General features: G+C 40.3%; 1 protein-coding gene across 1 annotated transcript; it reads right to left on the bottom strand.

Moving 5' to 3' along the window:
* Positions 1–317: 317 nt before the first annotated feature.
* RNF139 (ring finger protein 139) lies at positions 318–10,978 on the bottom strand. Its single transcript, XM_043976382.1, has 2 exons — positions 10,716–10,978; positions 318–2,681 (listed from the first exon to the last, which is right to left on the bottom strand). Exons 1-2 carry the CDS (start codon positions 10,891–10,893, stop codon positions 856–858), a joined length of 2,004 nt encoding a protein of 667 aa, XP_043832317.1. The 5' UTR covers positions 10,894–10,978; the 3' UTR covers positions 318–855.
* Positions 10,979–11,423: the final 445 nt, after the last annotated feature.

The raw sequence follows: 11,423 nt of genomic DNA on the forward strand, positions 1-11,423 counted from the left end.
TTCAGTTGTTCATTTTTTTCCCTACACAAATATATCAGATACACCAAATGTTTTTAAAAAAACAAAAAACAAAATCTAATTTAGGGTTATAATGAATTTCTTTCTAGAGTTTGAAAAGGCAGTTTTTTCCATAAATGCTAAATACAAAATTGCTGCTATGTCCATGCAACCTTTATGACATAATTCCATTTAGAATACATTAGAAGTTACTATACCAAAGCTTACTTGATGAAAGCCCCAATTCTTTAACACAGCCCCTTAAGAAACCAAGCTTCAAAACACGTAAGTGCTACCTAAAAATTGAACAGACATTTCTATCAGTTACATTCCAGGAAGTTTATTTTCTTGGATTTTAAACCTACCCCATGTGTGGCTCTCATATCCTTAGAAAACACTTGCTCATACTTTCAGTTTAGTCTGTGTAAAATATCTTAAGTTTTTCAGGGCTAGATAATTCATTGTAAAGGTTTGCTTTCTTGCATTTTAACTATCCATTTCAATGAGAAAACTGGGGTCCAGAGCTAGCACATGTGTATCTTTGGCACAGTTGACGCACTGTATGATCATTACATCTATCAAAAATTTTTTTGTCCAACTTTGTCTTAAAAACATGTGAAAACGTTTTATTCTATGTACAATAATGTACACAAATTTAAATAGGTCACCAAAGAGACCAGCAGTAATTAAAGAGGTATATTTACAGTAGCACATCACAGTAAACGGAAAACCATTCACAGACTCAACATTGATACTGTTTTTGTGCTTGGTTACACACTGAAGTGAAGTATTTTACTCCATTTTTGTTGAACTGAATTTTAAACAAATACCTCAGTGATTAATAAATGCCATTTTTAATCAGTCAGTATCATCATTAAGAGATTCTTTAGCTGTTGTGTCTGTGTGCTGAATCACTCCATTTCTTTCACGTTGAACATCATCATCACAATCCGTACTGTCATCTTCATTTATGTCCCTGTCCGATTCAGCAGCAGCAGCAGCTTCTCTTACAACTTGCTCCGGATTTTCATTGGGTGAGATAAACCCATTGTTGTTAGACGAGTTTGCGTTTTCCTTCACATCTTCAATGTATACTTTTTGATGGCACATTGGACAAGTATCTTGAATATACAGCCATTTCCGAAGGCAAAGTGCATGGAAGTAATGATTACATGGCGTAATACGAGCAGATGTTGTAAACTCATGATAGCAGATTGCACAGACATCATCTATTTCATGTAAGCGGCCCCCTTTTATTTCAGGAAGTGAATTAATTTTCTTAACAGCAGTTCTACGATTGATAAATGTCTTCCAGCCATTCTTTGCTTGTAAGTAGATGTTAAAATATGCATGTAGGCACATCATGCAAGCCCGAATTTTACTTCCTGACTCAAACATCATGGTATAAGCCCCATTTCCAAACATAACCACTCCAAATATAAATTCAATAATATTGCCTGTTGAACGAACGTAGTAGACGTAATCATCAAGCTTTTCCCAGAGGACATTATAGTAGCCATCAATCATGAATAACGTATAAACAGTGAGAGATACAATTACTTTTAAGCAAAGTTCCACACAAAATGCTGTAACTGCAAACAGCCACGTATTTAGTGCATAATGATGCCAGAGAACATAACTGAGCAAAATTGGAAGAATAAAAAGACAAGCAGAGACGAAGAGCACAGGAAAATGTCTACGAAAAGATGACACATGAGAGGCACTGAGAGACATTAATACGGGGTCTGTCATTCCGTGGATGAAATGTAGGACTGCAGTTAATAAAAGGCACATGTTTCTACTTAGGCGAACAAGTCTTTCTTCTGGCCTTAACCCACTTAAACCTGTCTGCAGAGCCAAAATAAAAAACAAAACAGGTGCTACAAAGCCAAGCCTCCTGTCATCATCTTCAGTTGACCCAATGAAGGCTAGTATCCCTAACCCCAAGTAATGGGCAATTGATGAAATTACAGCACTCATGCCCAAAACAGTTAGTGTGGAATCACATCCACTAATTATAAGATTGCAAATTAGTTCCCAGAAATTATCCCAAGAAATAAGGTAGGAATTTTCTCCGGTGTCATTTGCCATCTTTAAAACGTATATTAACACAGAAGCTTGAGCTGCAATTCTTGTTAGCCAGAAGACTCGCAGTATGTCTGGGAAACGAATCCTTTTCCAGGTATCTTCCATCAATAGCTGTAATCCATAAATACGATACATATGCCTTACCAAAAGATAAACATATCGTGTAGAATAATAAAACCACTTAATTTTCACAGCCAACACAAGTGTGGTATTTAATGTCAGAATCAGGGAAGAAGCAAAAACTAAAGTCTCTCTGACATGTAAGGGTAGCTCTGTGATTAGGCCTATTACAGGAATCAAGAAATTCATTATGATCAGCTGTGAGTAGATGGACTGAATTTGAAGTAATGTGATATATCCAATTCCAAATGTTAGTTGAAGAACAACGAGTGCCATCCATAGTGAGGGCCCTTTCCGAGGAAGAAATTCAATTCCAAATGCTGATGTGTTGTAGGCACCATAGAAGTCAATGTGCAAAGAGGCGTAATAATTCACCAACACTGAAGTTGCAGCTAGTAGAAAGGCTGAGCTGTACATGTAAAACTTGAAAAGTGATCGCTGTGACAAGATCAGAACAACACTGGATACGAATATACCTAAAAGAAAAAGATGGAGAGAAATCAATCACTGCTTCCTTTAAACAAACATCCTGTCTTAGAATTTTGGGAAGAGCTGATGGACCTCTACATGTTAAGTTCTTAAATTATGATGCATAGACAGTTTCATGCTTATAAACGATAGTTGAACAACTGCTTCTCTTAATAGTCTCATCTTAAAGGATCATCAAAGACCCACCAAAAGGACCAGCAAAACAGATGACCTGTGAACTCAGCACTATTTGCTCTCGTGTGTTTCTTGCACTTTATGGAAGGAAACTGACTGATCTGAGGTCCAATCTAGAACTGTGAGACCACAGGTGCCCAGGGTCACACAGCTAGTAAGTATTAAGTGTCTGAGGCCGGATTTGAACTCAGGTACTCCTGACTCCAGGGCTGGTACTCTATCCAACTGCGCCACCTAGCTGCCCCTATTTCTTGCACTCTTAATAAATTACTCTAGAGTAAATGTGTACATGGGTCTTATTTCTCTTAAGTAGACTAATCAGCTATACCGTACCTTGTGTGTTCTAGATGCTCAATAAATGAACACACTGAATAAAATATAAGGAATATTTCCACAAAAGTGGGTAAAAGAATTTAATCTCCACAAAAAGCACTAGAGCTCAAGAATTTAAAATGGCCAGTCTGAAAAAAATCCATTACTACTGTTTTATTTTGTAAAAACCAAATATACTCTGATTTTGAATCATAACTTAAATATTTCACTCTGACAACTGTCCATAACCAGTGATTTCCTTTTTACTGCCAGAAGCTGTATATTAAGGATATCTCTTAATGCAGAACATGCTAGCCTTCTCCTCTAGACCAAGAGCAAAGCACTATCTTCTCACTACATTTCCCTTTTAAAGAGCTCACTCACTCCTAGATTTCAGTTATCACCTCTCTTGGAGATACCTAAAATCGCTATCTACAGCCACACATTCCCAACTGCCCATTGTACTCCTGTACATAACTGTCCCAACGACATTTAAAATCAACCTAAAACCTTCCTCCCTCTAAAAACTCATTTTTCTCTTGATTTTCCAATTTGTTTATGATAGTGTGTCCAAATTCTGCCTCAAAAGCTTAAGCGTAATCGATTACTTTTTTCATTTGCCACCCATTCAGTTACCAAGTTCGCTCAATTCTTACTTTGTGCTGCCTTTAAATCACTTCCTTTCCAATTCTAATGCCACTACCCTTATTTCAAGGCCTTATTACTTCCTCCTACATTATTTCAATAGTGTTCCTAACTGATCTCCCTCCTTCTAAACATTTCTTGTCTCAAACACAGAGGCCAGATTAATCTTCCAGCACAACTAATATTTTCCATGCTCAAAAACATTCAATAGCTCTTCACTGTCTACCAAAGTCCTGATTTCTTATTGTGCCTTGATTCAAGGTTCTTTACAATCTAATCCCCCAACTTAACTCCCCACTACTCTATCATTACTTCAGTCATCTTGATTTATCTAAAGCACAATATAAAACTATCTCTGTGCTTTTGGTTATGAAAACACCTTTTCTGTGTATCTTTGCTTATCCTACCTATTCTTTAAGGTCTAACTCTTTTTTTTTTTTAAACCATGTCTCTCTTAATTACCTCTGTCTGACAAAATTAATCTTTCTTCCCTAACAAGGGAGAATCCATTACCTCCTAGGGAGCCCATTCTACCTTGGGACTGCATTAGAAAGTTTTCCTTACATCAAGTTTTAATTCACCTCTTTGCAACTTCTACTCAATGCTCCTTTCTAAATTCTGTTAGCAAGAGCCAAACAAAACATGCCTAATTTTTCATGAGACAGCCTTTCAGGAACTTCAAGACAGCTATAGTGTCCTTTTCTCCCAGTCTTCTTTCTCTTCTCCATACAAAACATCCTATTGTTTCTTCAATTGACCCTCATACCCTTGACCATTCTTGCTTTCTTCAAGTCTCAGCTAAAATGCCACCTTTTACAAGAAACAAGCTGACCTTAAAACTACTCCAAATTTGATCTAAACAAAATAGAGACTAGGTAACACAATTACCCTTCCATCACACTGTTATAGGCACAGACAGAGCTGCCCTCAAAGTCCCTCCCCAGTTACCTCTAATATGGAGCACTGACTCAATTCAGCTTAAGATCATCACATCAGCTTTTATGGCAGTCACTTCATACTGACAACTCATTGAGCTTGCAATTCACTACGTGTCAAGATAATGGAATGTGGTAGATAAGGGGATTTGGCAGATAGATACTCAAAGGCCCACCTGGAGATTAATGTAAACTGACTGTTAACTAGATTGTAAGCACATCTGGCTAGCCCATAAGAAGGTATTGTTCTCAGAAACTAAAAACTTTGAACTTAACTCGAGACCACCTTCAAGTCCAGTGAACCAATGGATTTGAATGACGCTAGTCAATCAGCTTGAAGAACCTCCCATTTCTGGGAGGAGGACATGAAGGAGGAAGTGGACACTGGTGGGGAACTTTTTTCTCTTTGGGTTCAAGACATAGGTTTTGGTAGCAGGACTTCACATGGGAGATTAGGAAGGCTAGGATTTCCATGCTATAAGAAATCTGTTCTCAATCTTTCTCTCTCTTTATTATCTTATATCTTTTAATAAACCCTTAAAAGCCTAAACTCTTGGTGAGTTTATCAGTGATTTTAGCCAGTTTCCCCCCCAAACTGGGGGGGGGGTCAGATTAGAACCCATATTTAGATTTTTAAACAACACAACTACAAGTTCCAGGATCTTTTCCCTTCAAAATACTGACTAGCCATGTCTCATTCCTCTTACTATATTTGTTTAATTTATTTTTTGAACCCAACCCCCCCAAATTAAATTTAATATTATTGGAGTCTGCCCAATGTTCTAGCTTGTCAAAATCTTTTCAGATTCTGACAACTAGCAACTTAGCCCTCTGAAATTTTTACCTTTTATATAAGTTATCTAAGTGTGTCTTTATCCAAGTCAGTAATAAAAATGATAAAAGGTAAGATTGATTTTGGGGGCACTACACTGAAAACTTTATTCTAAGTTGACTAGCTAGTCTTTGGATCTAGCCAATCTCCTGGTACAGGCCATAACTATGAATTGGTTTCCCACCATAAATTCAGATGTAGGCAATGCTGATTCAGAAAAAGAAAAAAAAAACAATACAAATGAGGTTGAGAGAGAAACAGAGAGGCAGTAGATAAAACTGAATTTGGAATCAAGATATTATATACCTGTGTTCAAATTCTGCCTCACTAGCTGTGTGAACATTCCAGGGCTTCAGATTCCTCATCTGTAACAATGGGGTTTTTGCACCTCCCTTGTATATACCTGTGTTCAAATTCTGCCTCACTAGCTGTGTGAACATTCCAGGGCTTCAGATTCCTCATCTGTAACAATGGGGTTTTTGCACCTCCCTTGTCACTAATTTCATTTGAAAAGCATTTATTAAAACACCTACTCTGTGCAAGGAACCTCACAGGGCAAATAAGTCTATTAATAGAAATAAATCCATTCGCAAAATATTAACATGTAAAAAATATAATAGGATCTAACAATTCGTTCACTTTAGGCTAGACCTGCTAAAAAAATATTAAAATATTCACTCTATGGGGGCGGCTAGGTGGTGCAGTGGATAGAGCACTGGCCCTGGATTCAGGAGGACCTGAGTTCAAATCCGGCCTCAGACACTTGACATTTCCTAGCTGTGTGACCCTGAGCAAATCACTTAACCCCATTGCCCCACCAAAAAAAAAAAAATTCACTCTGTAAGCCTTCTCACTCTAATATTACTCTAGAAACCTTAAATAACTAAGAGAAATTCATAACCCAAAACAAAAATATCAAAAAATGTTTTAAAACATGATAGAAAGATGTAGACATTTATGGGTTAATTAATGAAACGAATGGATTAGTGTTGCTAATTTTCTTCCAAAGGAAAGAAAAATAAGCAATGAGAAATGCATCCATTGCAATAAAATCTTAAGTAGTATTACTAGATGCTAAGCACATCCTAACTGATCTAACTAAAGTAGTTTTCTACCAGTGGCCTCAAAAGTAAATGCAAAACCAGAGTTCCAAGTTTTATCATCTATTTTTTTATATGTTGTTTTCTGTTATGGCACGAAGATATATTTTCATAGAGATAAGGAGAACTCATATCTACATTTCCTAGCATAGTTTCAAATTAGTTAGATCATTATTACATTGGCTATTATATATTTTGAAGGGCATTTAATATTTCCTCAGAAAAGGTTAAAATATTAAAATACTTTATTATGATGATGGTTTCTCAAATAATAGCTATTGTTTTTTCCTTGACATTTGGGAGCAATCTCTGAAATTTATGGCTTCAAATCATATGAGTACTCGACATAATGGGAAATGTCCTCTGATGTCTCTACTTCTGGTCCAATCAATATATTAATGTTGAGGGTAGAGGTCGAAGAGATGGAGAAAAGAAACTATCAGTAATAAGAGGAAGGATGATAACCTAAGTGCAGGAAGGAAGTGATAAGATGAGCCCAGGTGGTCTTAAAGAAAATCTTGGTGAAAGAGAGAAATACACAAAAATGACACAGAAACAGGATATCACTGTTTCTGTAAATTTTGGGTTAGAAGAAGCACAGATAAGAATGGGACAAAAAAGGTGTAAACTAGCACAAATACAGATTCCTTACTGTAAGGGCATTTTTTCGGTCTGTATATATTATGACATTTTCAATTTTTTTTAAATGATGAAAAGGAATTAAGTTGAAAAATCCTTGAATACATGACATACTTTCATTCTCTCTTACTCAATAAAGAAGGTCTTAATTGCCCCTTCCAACTGTTTACTAGTTTTATGTAGATCTACTATTTAAACTACCAAAGTAAGTTCTCTTCCTCCAGTCAACATCTTAACATTCCAGGTTTTTGTCACTTAATATTAATGGGGATAATTAAGCTATATTGCTTAGGACCCAAAATATTTGACATAATTTTTGTTCTGAAAAAGAATTTCTTAAAACGTCTCTTTCTTGGTGGATAAAGAAATTGAATCCAGTCAATTATATAGGAGCAAATTAAGGAATGGTCTGATGATTGGTTTAGATAACTAGTGTTTCCAATTACTGTAATGAAGCCCAAAACCAAGAACATTCTAGAATCAAAATGTTTATATAAACAGGATAGCATATGTTTTATATTTGGCAAAAACCCTTGAAGATTAATATGTATTTTGAAATATATAATAAAGTTTGATCTTAACTAAAGTATGCCCTAGTTATCAGTAAAAAAAATACACCATCGTGAGGTTTAAATTCTGCAAAATTCTACTTGGTTATTTAAATTGTGCCCCCTCCCCTTCTCAAAGATGCCCAAATTGTCATTTGGGGGAACAAAGAAATTCTTAAAACATGGCCCAAAGAGGGCTTGGTTCTGGATGGTGTGAGGCTTGTCTTCTATAGTAAATTTTTGAAAAATATGGAAATGTCTGTATATGTTTTCTAGCAAAAATTTTAGTTCTAGCATTTAGATTTTAAATGATTGTTGAAACAACCTAACCTTAGAACAATCTCTATCTCCCCCCACCACCCCAAATTTTACAAATGAGAGCTGTGAAGCCCTTAAATGGGAGGTGACTGACAGTCCAGGGTCATACTGGGAGTGAGGAGTCAAGTCGACTCAAACCCAGAGTTTGTTTTTTCCCCTCCAAAGGCAATGCTCTTTCCACACTGCCTTACTCATTGGTGAATAAGAAAATAGCAAACCTTGGTCTTATTTTTTTTCACAGTGATTAAACAGTCGGGTTGATCCATTACATTATTTTGAGCACAATATTGTGATTCTCTTCTACCACACTGTGCAACAAATAGAGTGCTGAATTTTTATCAGAAAACTTGGGTTCAAATTCTGGCTCTATGCTTTGTAACTGCCTCCCAAATGAATTCCCCAGCTCTAAGATTGGTCCTCTGTCTTCTCAGGTGACTGGACTAGACAACCTGAAGTCTTTACCAGGATGAAGTCTATGATTCTACTAAAGTCCTAAATCAGTACTTCATCTTGGTGTAGAGGTTAAGTCATACCTCTGGGAGCCAAAGGTCATGAATGGAGCATAAGCTCTGAAAGGTCCTCAAACTTTAGACTTTATATACTGGCAGATGGGTCAGTGGGATGAGACAGCTGGAACTAGAGACAGGAGACCAGTGTTCAAATCCAGACTCAGACACTCACTAGATGTATGACCCTGGGCAAGTCATTTAACCTGTCTGCCTCAGTTTCCTCATATGGAAAATGGGGATAACAATAGCACCTAATTCCAAGGATGGTTGTGAAAACAAAATGAGATAATATTTGTAAGGCACTCTGCAAAGATTAAAGCACTATATAAATGCTATTATTATTAAATTATTAAAAATATGTTGGTGGCAGGAATATCAGACCAATGAAGGTACAGGTGCTTTAGACGTACTGAAAAGTGTTGATATTACTTTTTAACTGCATAAAAAACATTTTGCCCTTAATAATGCTACAACAAAGCAAAACCCAATAGCTATTCTTACTCAATAAGAATTGGGATGCAGGGGGCAGCTAGGTAGCGCAGTGGATAAAGCACTGGCCCTGGATTCAGGAGAACCTGAGTTCAAATCCAGTCTCAGACACTTGACACTTACTAGCTGTGTGACCCTGGGCAAGTCACTTAACCCTCATTGCCTCACAAAAAAACAAACAAAAAAACCCCACAAACAAACAAAAAAAAATGGGATGCAACAAATGAGCAGACAATTTACATTCTTGATTTGAAGACCAAGTGTGGTACTCAGTACTGCAGGATTTGTGTCTTCCCAATTCTAAGTGATTTTAGACAAGTTACTCAATCTCTCTGGGTCTCAGTTTCCTCACCTATAAAAACGGGTCTAAGCCTATGTGATTTTTAAGACATTCCATGAGTCTAAGAAGAATACAGGATGAAACTTACCAACAGTTTCTGGATGAGCACAACCTTAAAATATCTTTTTGGCCGTTCACAAGAAAATTCTCATGGCCCAAGCAGTAGCCCTCATAAACCAAATTTGACAACTCAGACAGACTTCAGATTTGCTTTAGGCCAAATCTGACAATTAAGATAGATTTCATTTTAAAGCACAAAGGGTTCCCTTTTCCCCTGTGGCAAAAACATTTAGTATTAAGCAATCTCTCAGAAGCTATTATTATTTAATCCTAATCCCCTGATTTTACAAAGGAGGAACCCAAGTCGCTAAAAGACTCTCCCAAGGTCATGAAGTTAGCCACAGAGACAAGTCCTTTTCTTCCCATTGCAAAGTTCTTTGTCCTGTGTTATGCTGTCTGTACATATATGAAGGACTTACGGGAGTCTTAAAAATAACACTTATTATATCTGATGCGACTATTAAGAAAATGATTTTTCCAAGTGTGGTGTGTGGAGACTGTTATTCACTTAGCCACCACTCTATAACTTCCTGGCTTATTCCTAGCCAGCATGGTACGGGTCGCAGCTCCTCAATCAGGATTTCTGTAATAGTTCCTTGGTCTGACATTTCCAGTCTTCCCCATCTGTAGTGTCAATAACCACCACTGACAACAATGACAATAACAGTGGGCTCACACTGGAAGCACCTGCTGAAAACCTGGAGTTGACAGTACGGGAGGAGGCGGGGAGGGGGGTGAGGAGGGAGCCTAAGCCCACGAATTAGCGCATTTTGTCCAAGGTCAAGTCAATAGCACAGCTCCTAAACCTTCTGCCTCTGCCGTGGCCTTGGCCATCAGCCACGGCTCCCATCCGCGGGGACGACCAGTCAAGGCCCCACCTCCACGGCCTGGCCCCCGGGAGGGAGATCGGGCGGAGCACAACGCTGACTCACCCGAAGCTCGGGCCTAGCCCCCTCCCCACCATCAGAGTTGGGGTCCCTTTTTTGCCCACTTCCACCCCCCCAACCCCCAAAGGGAGGCAAAGCTCGGCGGCGGACAAAACGGCCCTCGGCGGGGCCTCCCGGGGCCCAGGCGGGGACGGAGCCGGCGCGCGCTCGGGGCCGGGCCGCCCCGTCCTTACCCAGGAGCCGGATGAGGATCTGGAGCCCGACGCAGAACCGGCCCTGGCTGGCATCATAGTAAGAGTTGAAGATGGCGTCGATGATGAAAAGGCAGGGAACGCGGAGCGCCACCTCCAGCGCCGTCCAGACCTGCTGCTGGGCCATCCGCACCTGCTGGGGGGCCCCCACGGCCGCCATGAGCCGCCGCCGCCGCCGCACCGGGCTGGCCAGGGGCGGGGGCTGAGGCGGGCTGCGGGCCGGCGGACTGGCGGCGAGGACGGCAGGAGGGAGGGGAGGCGGGAGGGTGGGAGGGAAGGAGGGAGGGAGAGAGAGAGAGGGCGGCTCCGCCCGCGCCCGCGCCCGTGCCCGCGCCGCTCCCGCGCCCTCCCTCTCCTGTCTCTGTCACGGCCCGCCCCGCCGCCCGCTCGCTTCTCTCCGGCTGGAGCAGGCGGCGGCGGCGGCGGCGGCGGCGGCTGCAGGGGCGGCTTTCTGCGGGGCCTTCGGGCGTCGGTGTTTCCGGCCGCCTATCGCCAGTTTCCTCCTCCCTCCTCCTCCCCCGCCCGCGGAGCGTCCATCTTGACCTCTCCTCCGCCCCTTTGCCGTAGCTGCTGGTGCTGGCCCCGAGGCGTCGCCGGAGGTCGCGCGAGACCGGGGAGCCGCCTCCGTCTGGCGTCATAATCCGGCGCTGGGGGCGCTCCTGCGTAGTCATCAGGAACCTGCGTTAGCAA

The sequence above is a fragment of the Dromiciops gliroides genome, chromosome 1 (assembly GCF_019393635.1).
Source record: "Dromiciops gliroides isolate mDroGli1 chromosome 1, mDroGli1.pri, whole genome shotgun sequence".
Classification (NCBI taxonomy): Eukaryota; Metazoa; Chordata; class Mammalia; order Microbiotheria; family Microbiotheriidae; genus Dromiciops; species Dromiciops gliroides.